Consider the following 22,081-nt stretch of genomic DNA (forward strand, 5'->3'; position numbering starts at 1 on the left):
TTTTACGTGAAATTGAAATAGCGTAAGAAACTCATGTCAAATCATTCTGCTCAAATATCATCAAAAGCTGATATTATCGAATCTATATGACATCTTTTAAATTTCAATTTCATGCTTCATTTGAATGCGCATTTCTCAATCTGAAATCTTCATCTTCCACGAAAATAAAATTTTGTAATATGCAAATCTTTTTAAAAATACGAATACGTTTCAGCCAAAAAAAATGTAACTCGCATTCTGAATAATCGTATTAAAATAAATATTTACTTTCGTCAAAAACCAGCCGAATTTGTAAGCTTTTAAACTATTTGCTTCTTGGCAAAACCTATTTCGAAATGCTACTTATTTTGGGACTTTCAAAATGATTTTTAAAAAAAAAACTAAATTCGTATATTTAATATTTCAAACTTTTAGATACCCGAACTGAAATTAAATTAAATGTAAATTTCATACTAAAACTTAATATAAATGCGCTGAACTTTAAAAAAAATCTGAGTGGGGAATTATGCACTAAAAAAATGTTTTGAAGTGCATAAGTTTGTTTCAAACTAATGATTCTTAAATTTTGTTTGCTTTATAGTGTTGATAAATATTTCATTTGAGGAATACATAATGCATTAGATACACAAACAATTTCTTTATAATGTACAAGTATATTGTAAGCGGCTAATTTCGCAACGCAATTTGAAGAAATCGACAAAAAAATATAAACGCATAGTCGATTTCAATATGATATATATATATATATACAGATGGTTATCAAAATAATGGAAACACCCTAGATTTTTAAGGATCCTTTATTAATATGGTACCGTTAATGTTCTCTTTATGAAGGTATCTGCTAACTGTAATTGTTGACACTGGAGAATCCAGATGCTGATTGAGCTCTGCGGTCATTTTGGCTGCAGTTGTTTTCTTTTTAGACATTACAATCCGCTTCAATACCCGTCGGTCTCTTTCACTCAGCTTCTCCTTCCGTCCACTATTTTGCTTTGCTGAGCTTGTCTTTGAGCGCTGTGTGTATGCTGTCATGACTTTAGACACCGTACCTCTAGAAACACCTAAAATCTGGGATGTTTCGGTCGTTGTTGCTCCAACTAGTCGGGCTCCTACAATTTGGCCTCTCTGAAAATCTGTGAGGTCAGACATTTTACGGTTCTGACAGAAAATCAAAACGTAGACAACTCTGCTAAAGCTCTCTCATACCACCTAATATATGTACTTTTTATATTAAAAAAACTGGTAGCTAAGAAAGATTATATTTTAATGCTTATGAAGCGAATTCTTAAATGTCCCTTTCATTCACAGGTGTTTCCATTAATTTGATAATCCCCTGTNATAATAACTTTTTTTCGCTCTGATTACAGTAATACTGTATTAGAAAGCACTCTTTTTTGTGGATATAATCGTGTGATCTGATGACGAGATAATATCTTTTCCTTATTTTGCATAAGACTCTTTAATTCAATATTTCTCAACTCCTAAGCCTTGTAATTTTGAACCCGATTCAGACGACAAAGGATTTTCTGGATCAAGTATTAGGAGAAATTTGCCTTCGATGAGGGTTTTATTAATGGAACTAATCCGCATTTGCTTTACGTGGAGAGGAAGACCACGAGAACCTCCCACAGTTAGCGTGAAGGCAAGGACACTGTAACCCACGATCCGTCTACCACTGAGGATATTTCACGTCAGCACTGTGGTTGGTGCAAGCCAAATGCGGAACTCGTATCGACCAACTATCACTGGGGTTCGAACCCGGTTCACCTCATTGGAAGGCGAATGCTTTATCCCCTGAGCCATCACGGCTCTCTTACAGACATTGTCTGAAATCTCGACTGCTATCCTTTGTCCGTATTTTTACATGATTTTTTTTTCACAGTGTAGAGAATGTTGGCATTATATTCATCAGCGGTAACATAATCAAACTTAAACCTTTGACCTAGAGGGGACATCGATGTCCCTTTAATATATTTTTTGGGCGCTCTAATTGCAATCAAAAATATATTTCGGTAATTTTAATAATAAAAAAGAAACAGTCTCATAGTCTCTAATAAAACTTATGAAAATATCGGAGCTATATTTGTACTAAAATAGAAAATCAAAAATAAAAGTTAGAAAAAATATTTTATTCATATTCAAAAGTTCATCAATAATTAATTTTGTAAATTAAAGAAATTTTAATGATACGTAATTGTTTGTTTTAGATCTAAATAACTACAAATAGGTACGGATAAGAAAAATTTGCAAATTCAATTTTTCATATTATTTAATTTAAAAGAATTTATCACAAAAGCAAAAACAGACACAGGTATTTCATGCTGCATTAAATAATCAAAAACTATTAAAAAGCTGTATTTAATATATTCACTCATTTTGACCCAATAAAATACTAAATAATGAAAAAAGTATGAAAAATATGTTTATAATAATTCTGCACCAAAAGAATAAAAATGTTTACTTAATCAATATCTATTTGCGAACATAATATAATATATTTTATATTATATATACTATATACTCTTTCTATGACCGTTTAAAATAACTTTTTTTCAAATTGTTGTGTTCTTCATTCTTACTGTATTCATATTGAAATTGCTATTTAACTCTAAATTAAAACTATGATATTCGAAGAAAATATTATAATCTACACATTCAGGAAAATTAAATGGAGGGTATAGTAAATACATTAAAATTACTTTCTAAGCAATTGAATTTTATAAAAAATTGAAAATTATGTTCTTTTATTTACATCATCAAGGTATGGACGTTTTACTCTGCGAAATGAAAATAAAAATTCTTTTTCAAGAGATATGAAAGGTTTAAAAACAGTCTATTATAGTTTTCTTTCTCTGAAGGACTGAAAATCTTTCCTTTATAATATTCTTAAAAAAGAGCTTGATTCAAAGAAGCTTCTTTTCAAAATCCAATGAACTAAAAAAATCCTTTTCCGTGTTTCGAATAAAGATTTCTTTTATTATTCTACTGTAATAAGACCGCTGAAAGGCATCATTGTAAATAAATTTCGACAAAAATGTAAATTCCTTTTGTGCTATTCTTTTTGCTAAAATGCATTTCACTTTTAAAATATATTCTTGCTTTATGAACAAATAGAAGAACGTTTTACCAGTTTAAGATTTTTTATTAAAAAAAAGTGCCTCTTACTTTATTGAATGAAAACAAAAAAGAAAAGCAATTTCTTTTTTGCAATAATAAAACACATAAGATATATAGTATTATAAGCAAGTATAGATGCCAAATTAGTGCGTTATAAATTGTTTATTTTCACGTGTGAGTTATGTGTTTTGAAAATATAAGCTGAAAATAAAGTGAAGGGAAAATATGGGTTATGTCCCTTATTTGCAAAAATAATGATTGGGTCACCATATGTTGCATTTTCAGGATTACTAAATTTTTAAATACCATAATAGTTTATTTTATAACTGTCATTGAACAGCCGACCCAATTTAGGGTTTATGACTACCAATATTCAACTCCGTAACCTTATAAATTTGAAGCCAATCCAGAAGTCAAGGACATGCATTCGCGTTCTATGGACAAAAAAACCATGAAAACCTTCCCTGGTTAGCCTGACGACTCTGTCCCATGATCAGACTACAACTGAGGATGTTTTACGCTACGGATATGACGCATTGAAAATGCGCCTTACAGTGAAAAAACGGTTCCTGTCTGCCTTGAAATTCGCCTTTTATCAGAATCAGCTCTCATCGACATAAACCGTTCCTTTCCTCTCATCTTTAAAATATGATCTGAATTTCTATACCACTCCAACGCAAAGGCTTTCAGGCGTAAAAAATTTACCAGCCACCTATCTGTGTGAAGACGACTAAAACACTTGCTTAGTCAGCCACCAGTATCGAATTAGTGACCATCAATTCTATTCAATACATTTCCATTCTAAGATTTGCCGAAAGACGGTTAAATTAACAGTAAGATCTTCATTTTCTGACAAAGTTCTTATAAATCATAATTTGCATTGTATGAAACTAATTTTAGGCCTAAAATGTAAGTTCTTTAATGTTAGTCTTACTTTTAAAAAGCATACCCATTTTATATACACAAATTTAAAAAAATGTTTTATTATTCTAGGAGTTTTCGTAAAATAAAATAGATTTTAACATTAATTTTTTCATTGAAAATATGAAATTATAGCACACGGTAAAGAAAAAGGAGAATTATAAATATATATATAAAATACTAGTAAAAAATATAAAATTTTATTTCCATTAAGAAGTAATGGATGTGTTTTGAAAACATTAAGTTAATGAGCATAAAATTATACATTTTAATGCGATTTAAGTCGTATTTATGTTTTTTTCTTTAATTAAAATACTTAGCTACATATGACAATCATACTCAAAACTGAAAAAAAAAATTTATACCTTCCCCCATCTTTGATATAAAAAAAAGCTAAAAAATTCCACATTAAAATTTCCAAGGAAAAATAAATTTCTGAAATTTTTTAAAAACTTATATTCCTTACAAATTTTTATATAAAAAACAAACTATTTCTAATAAAACACTATAAACGCATAATATATAAATTAAAATGTAAGCGTATAAACATATAAACTAAAATAAGAGACCATTAGTGATGTTATGTTTCTTTGAGTTCCAAGAAATTTTCCTTAATTCTAAAAGTAAACAACATTTTAAAATCCTTAACTAAAATATTTTTGTTTTCGCAACTTCATGTTTTTACTTGGCAAAAGTGCAACGAAGTGCGCAAAACCTTGTCTGGAATTTCAATGTTATTGAAGTTGGCAGTCTCTAGAAAAGATAAGAAATATGCGTCCAATTTGAAATTTATTTGATGTATCAAAAGTATCTGTATCATGTATGGAAGTTAACAGTTACAACTGAGTTTATTTCAATGGTAGAAAAAAATCTATAAAATTAGTTTTGTAATTTTATAAAAAAAAACAGACAAAGCAATACGCACAAACCAGACTGAAAATTGATGTATTCATTTAAAACTTCATGCATAGACTCATCCAAACACGACTCTCTGCATCGAGTTTCATTGCCATAAAATTAATAGCGGGAAGTTTTCAAAGTTTTTTTTTCGTGTATGGCACGACCGGAATAGTCTTTACAGGTGGAGGATGAATTCACTTCTATATTTCCCTATGTTCTTTAAGTTCTCGATTACATAGGTAAGAAAGTAAATGATCATAACATTCCCATCTACACTCACCTGAGAGGCAACTGCTCTACAGCTTCCTCACATTGTCATATCCGTACAGATTTTTTTTTCACGTGTACCACGAAACCAGGTTACTTTTACCTAAACAGTCATAAACAAAAACGAATTTGAGCTGATATGAGCTCTCTTAAATTAGAGATTCCTATGATAAATTTACGAAAGCGAACAATTATTGCATCTTGCTAAAACTGTCGCAGGCTGTTACGAACCACTTGAACTAGCCTAGGTGAGTTTAGAAAAGGTAGTAGTAGTAAAACACAGTAGTAAAGTGGGTAGTTAAACGCAATATTATGTTTGGTTCATTAGACAGCCTCTAATTGATTGAATTCTTCTCAAAAATAAAGGAGACATGAATTTGTTGTCGCTTCCATCGCACTTGTCAATGCCAGCAATCTTGCTGGAGTGCGTTTTTTAGTTTCTCAGTGGCGCCATCTATGGCCAAGAATATGATTTAAGCCCCACACACATTACAGCACGTTTAACAGGGCAGACCCATTCATATATCCATTCATTCTTCCACAGATCGTAATTTTGCCCTGAACCAGAGAACGATAAATCTCCAATTCAGTACCCCAGAGATATTGCTTTGTTACTGGCACTTGGGGGGATTTTGTGATCTCGACAAATTCAACGTGCACCAGTCACCATTTAATGCACGGGGTTTTTACAGCCGGAGGGATTCGTACTCCCATTCTCACGAGCAGTTCAACGTCCTTCCGACAGGCTATCCAGGCTCAGAAACATGAATTTTAATGCAGCAAGGGACAAAATTAAGCTTATGATAACTATAAAATATGTTAGGAGCCAATTTGTGGGTGTTTTGTTGTTACTTTCATGTCAAGCGGTTATACTGTATACCTATGTTAATGATTGATGTTGGAACTTCACATTATGATGCGTGTTGGGTGCTAATGTGCAATATTTGTAGTCCTATCTTTTGTTTATTTAAGTATGACTTTTGTTTTTGATAAAGGATAACCTGCATTTCAAAATTACACTTCATTGCTTCATTGTCATTACAATAATAATAATAATAATAAAAAAGTTTTGATGTCTACANAAAATCAATAGATAAAATTTCTTTTTCGTGCAAATCCATAAAAAGTTTGATATTAAAATTATATTTGATTTTAAAATTATATTATACGATTATATTATAAAATTATATTATAATATTCTTCCGAATTTAAAAATAAATTAATATCCATAACTTTCAAAATTAAAAATAATTAAATAAATAACAACAATTTTGCAAAAACATTAAAGAACATAAGAATATTATTCAATAAAATTTTAGGTTTCTTTGAATTTTCGATTTTCTAGAAATGTACTTTTAAATCGTTACTTTTTTTTGTTTAGTACTTGTACTTTTACTTGTACTTTTTACTCGTTACTTTTTAAAATAAAAACTTTTTTACTTTTTACTCGTTACTTCTTTTAAAAATACTTGTACTTTTATTCGTTACTTTTTAAAAGTAACGTTGCCATATATGCTTCATTGTCATTACAATAATAATAATAATAATAAAAAAGTTTTGATGTCTAAAAACTCTCGCATATTGCATTTGTAACAATATTCATCAATTAAAAAATAATTTATTATGAAATGATTCATTGTGATGGTCAAATTTTCCCCCAATGGCTGGTTTAAGTCAAAAATACAGCAGTTTTAGTGCTAAAACACTACAATCAATCGTAGCGATAGATGCGGGACGCTCGAAAGTTTATGAAATAAGGAAACTTTTGTGTAAATGCTTTATTATAAAACTCTCAGCTGATCCAAATATCTCAGAACCGCAATAGCCAAGAAAGACAAATCAGGGCATAAGGCATTTCCAAGTGCTATGGAGGTATGATGAAGAACTCATGTCGTTAATAAGGGAATCAGCAATCATTCAAATTTTCTCACGCTTTGTTTCAATTCACTTTAATTCTTCATTCACTTCTGACAAGTTTTGAGAATGGTCGAGTATTTTTGAGCACTCAAAGCATACCGTGTTTTTTTTACGATCTTCTTTATTTTGAAGCAAAGGACGTTTTTAAATCATTATTTATTTCTATTCCGCTTTAACGTTTTTAATATTATTCATTTAACAATGTTCGTTAACTTGCATATAGAGTCGTGAATGTGAACAGCATTTGAGACAGGAAAATCTCATCTTTAATCTACAAAATCATATATTATCACTTTTAAAGACCCAATGTCTCTCATTCTGAATTTAGTTAAAACTTTTCTTGGGTATAATAATAAATAGCTTATCAAAGAAAATCTATATATAAAACCAAAAACACTTATAAGATTCCTGAAAAGAATTAAGTTATGGGATTTATAAATATGAAAAAGTTACGCTGTTCTATACTTAATTACACAAATGTATATATTTATGCATCGGAACAGTCATATTTCTTTTGCTTCACTGAAGCCCATTGATGTCAACAAAACTCTTGACATAAATATCACGATAAAATTCTAGATGTCATATATCACCCTAGACATTAGATGATCGAAAATAAGTAAAAAAATTGCCTCCAAACATTTCCGTTTGTCAACGTACATCAATATCAGGTCTCACTTTTCAAAGCGTGTTTATTTGGTTGAAAGATTAGAAATGCTTTTCAGCAAAAACTGTTGCTGAAGGGATAAGAGAACAATCATTAGAATGAGTAACAGAGCGTTTATTTAACATTTATTGTTTTCTAGAAAAAATATATGGGTTCAAATTCTAAACAAAAATTTTCAAACAGCTGCTGCTATCTGCTGATAATTGCTGATAACTATTGTTAAATGTTCATATTAAATTTTATGAATGGACAAACTCGAAAAAAATTTCTGCAAAACTATTTTGGACGTTTAACACATAAAAATGTAAAAAAACTTTTTCAGTAAAATATTTTAGATGTGATAAAAGTAAAAATTAAGTTTGGAAAAACTTTTTATTCTTCATACTCTATTTTTAAAACAACTATTAGAAAAAACAATTAAATATATTATTCTCTATAAGTTTAAATATTTCTATGAAAGTCCGTTTTTTTTTTTAGAATTTTCTTCATGATATATGGCTGTGTAGATCGTAATACGTCAGAACTAGCATCAAACGTTAATAGTATAAATTATAAATTTGAAAAAGAAACTTTTTATCAAAGGACACTGAATTAAAGCCTTGAATACTAAAAACATGGAATTTATGCAACGTAAAATTATTTCNTTCGTTTTTTTTTTTTAGAATTTTTTTCTGTGAAGGGCGTAATACGTCAGAACTAGCATCAAACGTTAATAGTATGAATTATAAATTTGAAAAATAAACTTTTTATCAAAGGACATTGAATTTAAGCCTTGAATACTAAAAACATAGAAGTCATGCAATATAAAATTATTTCACCTTGTTTCCCTGGTAACACTAAAATTTATAATAACAGTAACATATGATACACATAAGAATCAGTTAGTTATTTTTACGAACAATATAAAGTAAGAATCAGTAATTTAGGTTGCACGCATAAACTAATGCATAAAGTAAAATTAGTTTAACAATCAAATATAGACGTAGCAGAGAGAATAATAAGACAAATTCGAACTAGGCTTATTACAGCAAGAGCGGATAAAAATTATGCAAATTAAAATTATTTATTACTGTTCACAGAGTCTTGTAAATTACAATATAAATGTCTAATTACACATCTAAGAACATACATACAGGGTAACAAAAAAGTATAGGGATCACTTTTGTGGCTATCTACCACTAAAGTTTTAGAACCTTTTTACATATATAGCTTACTGATCTAAAGCTCTGTTATTAGACTTGCAATACTATTTCATAAAATCACAAAAATGCCTTAGAAGAAATTTGACAAAAAGCTAATTGGTCAAGTACAAGCATTTTTAGAACTTTGCTGGAGCCACAGGATTATACAAACCCATTTTAAAAAGAAAGGTATTGCGATTTCACTCAGCCATATCAGTCGCATCAAGAATTCAAAACTCGGATCGATGCAAAATAATGCAAAACCAAAAAGAAGTGGACGGCCAAGCAAATTGAAGAAATCAGATTTGCAGAAGCTTGATAAGATGACATCAAAACCAGATACACCAACACAGGCAAGCATGGCTAAAGCTCTTAATGTGAGTCAGCAAGTTGTAAGCTTGAAGAAAAAATGCCATAAAAAACCTAAGTGTCATCATTTAAGTGAGAGATCGGTTCAGAGTAGGAGACAATGTTCATGACCCCTCTACAAGCTTCTCCGTAAGGACAGATGGCGAAAGTTCATTACAACTGATGAAGCATGGATTTATCTATCTGATACCAATGCTAAATCTGAAGTTCAATATCTTAGTCACGGGCAGAACAGACGAGACTTGACACCATCAACCACGGTGCCTCATCCCAAAGGCGTAATGGTTTGGATGGGCATATCCCCCCACGGTGTGACCAAACCTCGGTTTGTGAAACCTGGGGCCAAAAGAAATTTTGAGTATTATATACAGAAGATATTAAATCCCTTTCTTAAGAATGATTACTGCAGATTGTACCCTAATAATGATGCTGTGTTCCATCAGGACAATGCCCCATCGCATGCATCTAAGGTCACCCAGAAATTCCTAACAGATCAGCAAGTGCAATTCCTGAGACTGGAACAATGGATTCCAAACAGTCCTGATGCTGCACCATGCGACTATTTCCTATGGGGACATCTGAAAAATAAACTGAATAAGCGAAGAATTTCTACATTGAAAGGCCTTCAAAGAGCTATTAGAGAAGAGGTGAAGAAAATCCCCCAGGAAATCATTTTGCGGGCTTTAAAATCCTGGCCGAAGCGTTGTAGACAAATCTATTATGCCGGAAGTCGACATATAGAGAAGCATCGCTGAATTTATGTAATAAATTTTGGAAATATAAACATTCAAAAATGATCCCTATATTTTTTTGTTACCCTGTATATGTCTCTAACAGCGAACTTTAGTTTCTTTAGCTATTACAGGCGAAATCAAAACACGCCAAGAGTTAAAATTTTCACAAGCGAAATTATTCCAACTATAGTGAATGATCTTAATGTAAACTTTTTGCATTTTTGGTGTTTAGAGCTTTCATACACCCTTTTAATCTTTCAGATTTTTATTTGATATAACTGTCTACTGTAAACTGCTAACTTAAAAAATTTGTTTCCCTCATGACTTTGGTCTCTCAATATCGAATTCGAGGCGATATTACACCGCAATTTACACAGTATAGTTTGCAGCACCATCTCTTTTCGAATTTAGTAATTAATTTTAAAACTTAGGGAGAATAAGTTTCTGATTTTCACAGCTTAACAAATTGATCATTTTTATCTCTTTTTCGTTTTTATTAATTGATTTTTTAAATTATCAATTATTTTTAAGGGACTTTAAATACTAAGTTATTGCGAACAAAGCAAAATCATGATATTTCTGAAAAGGAGAAAGAAAGAAAAAAACAAATGACATAATCAAGGGCGCCGGCAGAATAATGTAAAAGGGGGTGCAACCCTCTAACAAACTAACCCCCCCCCCAAAAAAAATTTTCACAAATATTCTGTTATTACATTTTGTTTTGTTATACATAAACTTTCATCTGTTAATTTCTTTCAAGATGCATTTCTTCATTGTTGACAACATATTTAAAAAAAAAGTACGAATTTCTTGTACTTGCAAATTTTGCCACAAGAAACTTTATTTATGGCGCTGGCATAGCTACTGACTTTGAAACACAAATAACTACAAACAGTAGTTTCGTATACTAACGTGTTTGTGCACGCTTAACATTGGCATTTATTGTGTNAATTTTTAACACGATCAAGCATCTACCAAGTATAATTTTACTGAAAGAAATGTTTTTTTTTCTGTTGAAAAAAGCTACTTACTTAAAGAAGATTATATGATCAAAATATTGGATCAAATTGCGGTGTTGATTGTATGAAGAGAAATTTAATTCTATTCACAAACGTTGTTTCGCTTTTATTCATCGATAAGTTCATGAATAAAATGCTTGTTTAATGCCGTGTTCGAGAAGTACATTTTCGCCCTCAACAGCAAAAAATGTTAGAGAAAAGCCATCTGCAAAGGATAAAACACAGTAGAAAATTAAATAAAGAAAACTGTTTTTATGAAACCATTATCTTTGTCGGTATTTAGATTTTTAAATTTAATATTTGATGACATTGTGTTTCAAACGCGTATGTAACATTGAAAGAATGCTTTTGAAAAATATTACTTAATCCTTTGAAAAAATTATAAGCGTTCCATTCTAAAAGAAAATGCAAATTCAAGCTTTACATACCCAAACAATTTTAAAAATATATCATTTTAAAAGCAATATTGTAAAATATACTCAATTGTAATATAAGCATTTATAAATTTGTTTTTATAAATATTTAATCTTTTATGATCTTATTCTAATTAAAGCTTTGTTTTTGAATTTCTCGGCAATTTAAATGTAGCTATCTTCGATTTATTTATCATTAAACAGTTTATTATTTTATTCCTTTCTTGAGACAATCAACGCAGGATGAAACTGCAACATGTATTAATTTTAATAAATAAAATTTTACATTTTTCGCCCTTTAAACAATTCAAGTTCGTATTTAAATTAGTCATTCTGCATCGCCTATCTTCAAAGTCAATTTTGGAAATTAATAGATGTCCGGCTTACAGCTTAGTATTAAAATGAGTCCTTCCTTGTTGCATGTTTTAAAAACTGTTTATATCGACTAAAAAAAGGATATATTGTGCTCAGCTTATAATTAAAATGCGTCCTTCCAAATTGCAATTTTTTTAAAAACTAAACTGCTTGTATAATGCATATTATACAAATTATTTACCTCATTTGTAATTTGAAACATGTCTAGCTTCCAGTTTAAGAGAATCCAGCGTATCATTAGAATGTGTGCTTCTGAATTGTATGAACTATTGAAATTATTAATTATTCTCAAACTATTAATCTCATTAGAAAGGGAAAGAAGTCTAGATTCTAGCTTAAGAGAATCCAGCTTATCATTAAAATGAGTTCTTCTACATCGCATATTTTACAAACTATTTATCTCATTAGTAAGTGATACATATTTAGGTTCCAGATTAAAACAATAAGTTGCTTATTCGAATGTCTTCAACTACAGTGCATATCTTACAAACTATTTATCTCACTAGTAATTTGAAACATGTCTAGCTTTCAGCATAAAAGAATCCAGCTTATTATTAAAAGGAGTCCTTTTACATCGCATATTTCACAAACTATTTCTCTCATTAGAAGATGATACATGCTTAGGTTTCAAATTAGGATAATAAATTGTATAATAATTGTTTACATGAAAAATATTGACTCCCTTGTTTAATGGAATAAATTTAAATCAAAAAATAAATTTATTAATTCGACACTATATGTTATGCATATGCATGTTAACTTTCATTGAAAATGCTTCTAATTTTTTTTAGAAAAAGGAAAGAAAAGCGAATTTACTAAACACTTGATTCAAGAGTTTCCTTGATTTTTAGGTGGATACAGTTTTATAAATGGGCGGTGATGAACTTTTTGCTTCAAATCCTCTTGATGAAAGGCACTCAACACCTTAAAAAAAATTTTATTTTCAAAATAAGGTATTTGGAGAATTTTTATACGTGTTACACGTTCAAAAACAGAATCTTGCCTAGTTTAATCTTTAACTATAAACAGTTACATTTACACTAATATCTTCTTTTATTTAATCTCATAATTAAGCACACTAATATCTTCGTATTAGTATGATATGTATGTTTAACATGGCCTGAAAAAGCTCTTCTTGATAGAATTATTTTCAAAACTTCGAAAACTTCAATGTCTGAACTAAGGTAAACAACGTTTAAGAGCACAAAAATATTATTAAATGCAGATAGCTGTTTCGGATGCTCAAAGGGCAACCTTCTTCAGTGCAACAATAATATTTTTGTGCCCTTAAACGTTGTTTACCTTAGTTTGTATTTTAGCACAAAAGTCGCCCACTTGTGTATTCAATGTCTGAAGTTTATCAAACAAATAAATTATAAACTTGGAAATTATTACGTTATTTCAATTTCCAAGTTTCAAAATTTAGATTCAGTTATACTGATTGGTAAATAATTATTATGTGAACATCATTTTTAGGCTCGTTAATTTTATGAGCATTTTACGTAGCAAACAAAATATTTCTAGAAATATACAATTTTGTATTCAAACATTTTTTTTCACCCATATGCAAACATTTTCAAAGTAAAAGGAACATAATGAACAATGTCAAGCTCTAAAGGTCTAATAACTTTTAACCAAAATATATTATTTATTTTTGGCACTGTAACAGTAAAAATAGAGCAGAAAAACTGCAGCTGCACTGCACTGTAAGCATTTAAGATCAAATTACTATAAAAAAAAAACCGACACTGAGGGTGCCGGTACTGTTAACCCTAAAATCCATTTTCCCCGTAGCATGTTACGGATCAAAAAATATGATATACCATAATTTATATAGTAATAATTACCTTTAAATCAACGAATCACTCAAATTAAATAAATTACAAAATCACACTATTATATTTAACGGTGAAAATATATTTTACAGTAAAAGTGATTTTACGAATGATATACCCAAAATACCGGTACTTTTTACCGTAATTTGATGCAAAATTCTTTACAGTATTTAAATTGCATCTTTGCTACCTACTATTTTAGTTGAAACTTTCTATTTAATTACTCATTGTGTTTCGAATAAATATATTTCAAAATAAAACCTATTTCATATGTTTAATAGTAATCATCAACCCATAATCTTATTATTCTTACTTATCCATAAAGGTGAAACACTTGTTTTTGAAAATTCCTTTTCTAAAAGGTTTTTAATCTTAAAATATACGTCTTAACAATCGAAATGTGTATAGGTCGCAGGGAGACGATAAGATTTAATCAAATGCCTCAGCTAGATTATCAATTCACGATAGTGTTAAAATGACAACTCTGTGAGGTGATTTCCCTAAAGAAAGTAAGTAGCGATTTTATTAAATCCCTTAACTCTTTTAGTGAAAAAAAGGAAATAATATTGGTTAGATTCTATTGCCATTGTAATGGTCCTTAATCGGTTAAAAATAATAATTGCAGGTTGTTGTAACCCTCAGAAAATGTATGGTCAAAACTACCAGAATATGGGAAAATTTACCAGGTTTCTGGCTATATGGGAACAACAAAAAGCTCGGCAGTTTTTACAGAAGTGCTTCAGTAATAATAATTTTTGTAAAATTAGCAATAAAATATAGTTTCATAAAATGAGCTAAAACTTAGTAAATGTGGTAAAATTTGGTTATTTCATCATACCTAAGAGCATGGCCCACCGGCCAGGTGGCCGAGCGGTTAGCGCACCTGACTGCGAAGCCAATGGCTGCGGGTTCGATTCCCGCTCTGGGCATGTATGTTTCTCTCTCTTGTGTTGTCCTCTGTTGTGTGTGATGTGTGAATGTGGCCCAACCTATAAACGGGTTTGTAACAGTGTGGTGTGGGCCAGGGCTAAAGAGAATAGAAGGGCTGGTTCACTCCTTTGAAGTTGCTCTCGCCGCGCCATTCCTCCGATTTTCTCTAGTGACGTCACTTTGGCGCAAAGCTCGCACTTCTACCTCAAGAACGGAGTTTTCGGCCTTACTAGCTCTAACTAATATTGGAGCATTTCTTTTTGCGAGATATTCTAAGACATTTGTTATTTTCTATAATGACTTTCCTCAGTTTTTGCTGTGAATTTACAAGAATTTAAAACTATTATCGAAATGCCAGCTTGCGCGATTGCAACCTGAAAAAATTCTGATAGAAAAACAAAAGGAAAAAATATAATTTTCCTCATGTTCCCTAAAGTAAATGAACAGCTATGTAAAGAATGGATTCCGAAGTAACACAGTTAATATAAAACAGCAATGCGTTTATTCTGTCGTTAAGAACTTTTATAAAAATTCATTATCTAAATAGAAACCGCTTCGTTACTTCAAAAAGAAAGGCAGGTGAAAAAAATTAAAAAATAGATAAAGTCAACGAAAATTAAAATGTAAATGAAAAGTATAAATAAAATATATAATAAATAGTTGGAATTCTCCTAATTTCATAACATATTTTTTAATGTAGTTATTCTAAATATTTATGATTTTTTTTAAAAATTATATTCTCTTAAATTTAGGTATCTATAAATTATATCATCGTAAATTTAAATATCTATAAGCAATTGTAAAATTTCTAATGTCATTATGAACCTAAATTATTATTTTGTTTCAGTAATTAGCGTTTAAGGTTGATGTTTCCTAATGATTAAGTATGAAGAAACTGCTATTAACGGCATATTTTAAAATCAGGGATTCTAAATTTAACTCAACTTATTGTTATAAAAGAATATGCAGATAAAAAAAGTGTCGATATATGCTTTCATTTTTCTTAATAATTAAAGTTAAACCAGAACTTTTTAAAATAAAGTATTTATAGTGTCATTTTCGCGAACTAGTAAAATGGTATTTTTTTTCTTATAATGGCCAAGAAAGTTTTTTTGAACTATGTTTATGAACGGAAATAATGTGTTAATTACGTAAAGTTTGAAAGCTAATAACCAGAAAAAGTCTAACTTATTTTCACAAAGAGAACGATATAAAGTTATCATAATATCTTTGCTTGCCATCTCCGAGATCTGTGGACACAGTGACGTCATGAGGAGAGAAATCGTAGCTTTAGCTGTAAAAGCGGAGTGAACTAGCCCTTCTATTCTCTTTAGCCCTGGGTGTGGGCAATGTTGCTCGCCTCCGTGACTTTGGTTCACAGGTGCCCACTGGGTATCGATAAATGAGCAACACTTCCGGCATCTTCTAAGGCGAAGAACGAAAGTTCAGTGCCTGCAGTTATTTAAAAAAAAAGTTCTGATCATATTAGAATGCAAAATTTGTGAGCAATTACATTTCTCCAAAAACTAATGGTTTAAGCTTGCACTTAAAGAAAAAGAGAATAAAAGAACAGGATGACCTAAAAAAATGATTCTGACAGAACAAAAAAAGACTTTTTAGCTTAATTTTTATATTTTTCATTAAATAATCATAAATTCCATTAAATAATAATAAATAATTAAAACTGCATANTTTTTTCCACCCATATGCTAACATTTTCAACGTAAAAGAATCATAATGAACACTGTTTGAGCTCTAAGATTCTAATGACTTTTAACCAAAATATATTATTTATTTTTGACACTGTAACAGCAGAAAAACTGCAGCTGCACTACAGTGTCAACATTTAAGATCAAATTACTGTAAAAAAAAAACGACACTGAGGGTGCCGGTACTGTTAACCCTAAAATCCATTTAACATGTTACGGATCAAAAAATCTGATATACCATAATTTATATAGTAATAATTACCTTTAAATAAACGAATCCCTCAAATTAAATAAATTACAAAATTACACTATTATATTTAACGGTGAAAATATATTTTACAGTAAAAGTGATTTTACGAATGATATACCCAAAATACCGGTACTTTATACCGTAATTTGAAGCAAAATTCTTTACAGTATTTAAAATGCATCTTTGCTACCTACTATTTTAGTTGAAACTTTCTATTTAATTACTCATTGTGTTTCGAATAAATATCTTTCAAAATAATACCTATTTCATATGTTTAATAGTAATCATCAACCCATAATCTTATTATTCTTACTTATTCATAAAGGTGAAACACTTGTTTTTGAAAATTCCTTTTCTGAAAGGTTTTTAATCTTAAAATATACGTCTTAACAATCAAAATATGTATATGTCGCAGGGAGATGATAAAAGAGAAGATTTAATAAAATGCCTCAGCAAAATTATTAATTCACGATAGTGTTAAAATGACAACTCTGTGAGGTGATTTCCCTAAAGAAAGTAAGTAGCGATTTTATTAAATCCCTTAACTCTTTTAGTGAAAAAAAGGAAATAATATTGGTTAGATTCTATTGTCATTGTAATGGTCATTAATCGGTTAAAAATAATAATTGCAGATTGTTGTAACGCTGAGAAAATGTATGGTCAAAACTACCGGAACAACAAAAAGCTCGGCAGTTTTTACAGAAGTGCTTCAGTAATAATAATTTTTGTAAAATTAAAAATAAAATATAGTTTCATAAAATTAGCTAAAACTTAGTAAATGTGCTAAAATTTGGTAATTTCATCATAACTAAGAGCATGGCCCGCCGGCCAGGTGGCCGAGCGGTTAGCGCGCCTGACTGCGAAGTCAATGGCTGCGGGTTCGAGTCCCACTCTGGGCATGGATGTTTCTCTCTCTTGTGTTGTCCTCTGTTATGTGTGATGTGTGAATGTGGTCCACCCTATAAATGGGTTTGTAGCAGTGTGGCGTGGGTAATGTTGCTCGCCTCCGTGACTTTGGTTCACAGGTGCCCACTGGGTAACGTGAAATGAGTAACAATTCCAGCATCTTCTAAGGCGAAGAATAATGTTCAATGCCTGCCATTTGAAAAAAAAGGAGCATGGCCTAAAAACCCTTTATTCGGTTAATTTTAATTTTCGGTTCTGTATTGTTTTACTAAATGTTCGGTAATGAGAAATATAATTTTGAAAATCAGAATTTCCGGTAAACCGTTTCTATGTGAATGCAAAATCTACCAAATGAATGGCTTAAATATCGATTATTTTGTTTTTATTAGCCAAAATTATGTTGTATTATATAATAATGTACGTTGTATAAAATATTTTATTATTGCTGACTTCAAATATGTAATCAGTTTCTCTCTCCCTACTACAGTTAACGTTTCCCTATAATTAACTTTTCTTCGTGAGCTCCTAAACAGGTCCCAATACTTATGGGTCTCCAATTGCGTACAATGATCTGGACGAGCATAGGTTCCCATGCAATTTTAATCGTGTTGATGCGTTCTAATTTCCATTGAAGTTTTCTGCAACATTTACTCAATCCTCTGTTGTGTATATCAATTTAAACTTGTACATTTTGACAAAATTTAGACTGAAATTGTTATTTTAATAATTCAGCAGCTTTAGGATCAAAACTATAATTTCTGATTTAAAATTTCCAAAGCCGAATTATCCAAGATTAAGTATTTGTATTAAAGCAAAGAAATTGTTACACAATAGTTCATTATTAAATAAATTTAAATTAAATTATACAATTTTTAAAAATTTTTGCTTTATATATTTAAGTATGAATCCGTTCCATAAAAAGAAAGTTAATATCATCCAGATTGATATGCCTCACAATATAAATTTTAAAAATTGTAGGTAAACTTTTTCAGTAATTAGTATAGTAAATAATGAATGTATTAGGAGTAAGACGTTTAAAAAATGAACAATATAATGTTCTTGTGGTTTCTTTAACCTATAAAAAGACGCAAAGATCAAAGAAGTAAAGATAAGTATAAATTACTATTTTACAAAAGTAATTAAAACTTTTCTCCAAGAAAAACTGTTTTCTTTTTGTGCTTAAGCACTTCTTTTTATTTAATATCTTCTTAGTAATAAAACATTAAGGCTTAATCGTTTCATTCATTAGGCTGCCTAATTGAAAATCTAATAATTAAGTTCCTAATTTACATAACAAAAGAATTATAATTTTTTTTACGAAAGGATTTTTAATTTCTGCTTACATAGAAATTAACTGCATTCTTATTTAAATTATTCCATTGACTAATAGCATAAGTTAAAATTTTATGGAATGTGAGTTAAAATTAATTTGGTAAAAAAGTGATTGAAGAAAATGAAAGTTTTTTCTTAAGATTTAGATTTTAATTATTATGCTTTTTTTTCTATTATTCATACGATTCAGATTAATATCTTAATTTCTTATTCTAAAATAATTCATTCTTTCTTAATTCCGGGCATGTGCTTCTATACAATTTACTAAATGTTTGAACACGTAAGCAAAAACTAAGTAAATATAAAAAGCGCATTTATTGACTTTTTAGCTCTATTACAGAATTTTTCTATTACATTTTTACACTTTTAGCTTTTTTTTAATTATTTTAATAAATTTCATGTTTTCAAATATTTTAAAGACGTATTTTTGAAAAAGATGAGAACTTTTTTATTCAAAAATAAGTACATAATGAACTTATTTAAGGATTTTTTAATTATAAATATATTATTAGAGTAATTTAATACTGTGCTTAAACAATCGCACTAGTACGGTTGGTTGAAAATTTGTGTTTTGTGTTTTATGCAAAACTTGATGAGATGTATTGTAAAAAATAAGATAAATAATTACAAAAAATGAGCATAAACAAAAAGTATTGAGATAAAAGCATAATATGTTCTCAAATTAAAGATTACTTATTATTGTTACATAATAGAAAGATGCTAAAGCTTGATAACTTTTAGTATAAAGCAAATATAATACACAAACTGTATTATGCTTCTTAAATTTTGCATTGCGCTTATTATTTTATTTTGCATTCCTTTTATTTTTATTCACTTTCTTCTTCAATGATAAACATTTCAAATTATGTTGGAATCTATGCAAATTACAAAACCCTATCTATAAATAATTATCCCATTTACACCATTTTTTTACACACTTCGAACAAGCATACTTTTATAATTTTGAAAACTAATTTACTTAGGAAATTCTGAAATAGAATGAAACTTTTGAAACTTTTCAAGCTCCCTTTGTCAAGGCAAATATTAATTAACAATATTTCGTGATTCCGCGAAACAATACTTCAAAGCTGTTTATTCTTTGTCATCAAAACTAATTTATTTCACTGTTTCGTTTCAACTTTTGGCAGAATAATAGAGGAGGCTGTGTTGCCAATTTTGGATTCGCAGATTTTCTCTAAATTAAGGAATTCTAATTTCCGTTCATAATGTAACTATTTTAGATTACAAAAAAAAATTAACATTATTTCATTTCAATCCAAAGAAATGCATTTATATTTCTATGAAACTAATCATACATGTATAATTGGAATTGACAGGAATCATGCATGCATAATTGGAATTGACAGGAACGAAATTGCGAGTTATTCTAATTAATTTCCAACACAGTAGAAAAAGGTTTTTCAAAATTAAGCATAAATGTATTAAAATAGCTCCGAAAGAATCTTAGTCGAATCTGAGAACCGTATGCAGGTTTCGCGCCAAGAGCTTCAAATTACTAGACAGTAAATTAGCGAAATATCAAAAGTGTTTGCAGAATTTCAAAAGACTTAGCAAGCGGTAATTCTTAAAAAAAAATTTATGAATATTTTTTTTAATGAGCAGTAAATAAAGGAGAGGATTCAAACTGTAAATGTTTTATCGTCTTTGAGGAAAAGAGATAAGTTGATGTTAATTTTTGATTACTTCTTAAACTCGAGCAGTAATATAAACCTGAAGCAACATTACCTGTAGTATCTGAGGCAACATTTGATGTTTTTTGTATTTCATTTTTAATAAAACATTTCATCCTTTAAGTATTTTATTTCTTTTAATAAAGTATTTTTACTTTCGCGATTGTAATCATTCAGCGAAAAAAGATCGCTGTAGAAAATCAGTTAGTTGAATAATTTAATTCTGTTTTATTGGTTTTTATACTACTCACAGAGATTTTTTAACAAAATTCATTGGTGGGTTTAACATGCTCATTTCCAGCCGTGTACAGGTGGTTATACTATATAGATTGTTGAAAAATGGTAATCTATGAAAATAAAATCAAAGTTAAATTTTCTTATTTTAGCAACCATTTTAGTTTTTAAATTTTGCATTAAGTTTATTTTAATAAACAATATGTAATTTTCATGGTAACACATATTTTCTAGAAAAATAGCTGAACGATAATATTCATCTAGCTTCCACTTAACTCGCTTTATTGACGCAAACTCTTCATCACGTGATATCGCGTGATCCAGCAATGACTATATTAATCTCTATTTTAGGAGCAGGGGGTTAATTTTTTTCTGATGCTTACATACCCTCTCTTGTTGCTTACATTATCTGGACTTAAAATAAATCTAATTAGTTATGCGACATATCTTAGGGACATTACTGTAATCGAATAAGAAATACAAGACTTGTTTAGGAAAATTCTTATTGATGTAATTTTCAAGATCAAGAAGAACATATATTTTTCATTTCAGTAGAAAAAACATAATTTGTTTCGCCAAATTTACAATTTTATCACATTTTGTGAGGTACCGAATGCTTAGCGAGAGCCCTGCTAATTATTTATTACTCAGCATGTTTTCCAGATCATGTATTCACTATTAAGCATTGAGACCAAGTCACTCTACTCAATAATGAATGTAAGCGGTATTCAATATCGATTATATTTGTTACAATAATTTACAAAATAAAAAAGTGCTGAAATAAATTTCAAGAAATTAAAACTAAATGCAATGCATCTAAATAATGGGATTAAGTTGAATAAAATGAACTTTTTTAATCTTCAAGAAAATGAAAACATTTCTACAGATATTCTAAAAGAGGATCAGAACGTGGGTAAAGAACGTGTTATATTATTTATAAGCAGTGAGTAGGTTACATTTCCCCTCAGCATAAATCATAACTTTTGCATTAAACTAGCCGTTTAATTAGTTTAAGCTTTTCATAAATCCTTTTTAATCTTACATGAAAACCGATTTCAGCTAAACAGCCTTTCACAATTGTGAACTGAGAGCATCATCAAGTAAAAAAATCATTCGTTGGCGAAATATTCTTATCTATTTTCTGAAAAAAATATGACAAAAATAAGGAGTATTGTTATTCCTTATGCCAAATGTTGCAATTAGAATATCAATATCTCTTACTAGATTAACTTTCCTTGTATGATCCTTGCAAAGCCTTTCACTTCTGTAGCCATGAATCTTTCGTCCTTCAATCTATCAGCGCCTTCAGCAAAC

General features: G+C 29.5%; 1 protein-coding gene across 1 annotated transcript; it reads right to left on the minus strand.

Annotated features, from left to right (window-relative positions):
• Positions 1 to 786: 786 nt before the first annotated feature.
• On the minus strand, positions 787 to 1,149 carry LOC122269235 (uncharacterized). Its single transcript, XM_043041316.1, has one exon. It carries the CDS (start codon positions 1,147 to 1,149, stop codon positions 787 to 789), a length of 363 nt encoding a protein of 120 aa, XP_042897250.1.
• Between the last annotated feature and the right edge of the window lie 20,932 nt (positions 1,150 to 22,081).

The sequence above is a fragment of the Parasteatoda tepidariorum genome, chromosome 1 (assembly GCF_043381705.1).
Source record: "Parasteatoda tepidariorum isolate YZ-2023 chromosome 1, CAS_Ptep_4.0, whole genome shotgun sequence".
NCBI classification, from domain to species: Eukaryota; Metazoa; Arthropoda; class Arachnida; order Araneae; family Theridiidae; genus Parasteatoda; species Parasteatoda tepidariorum.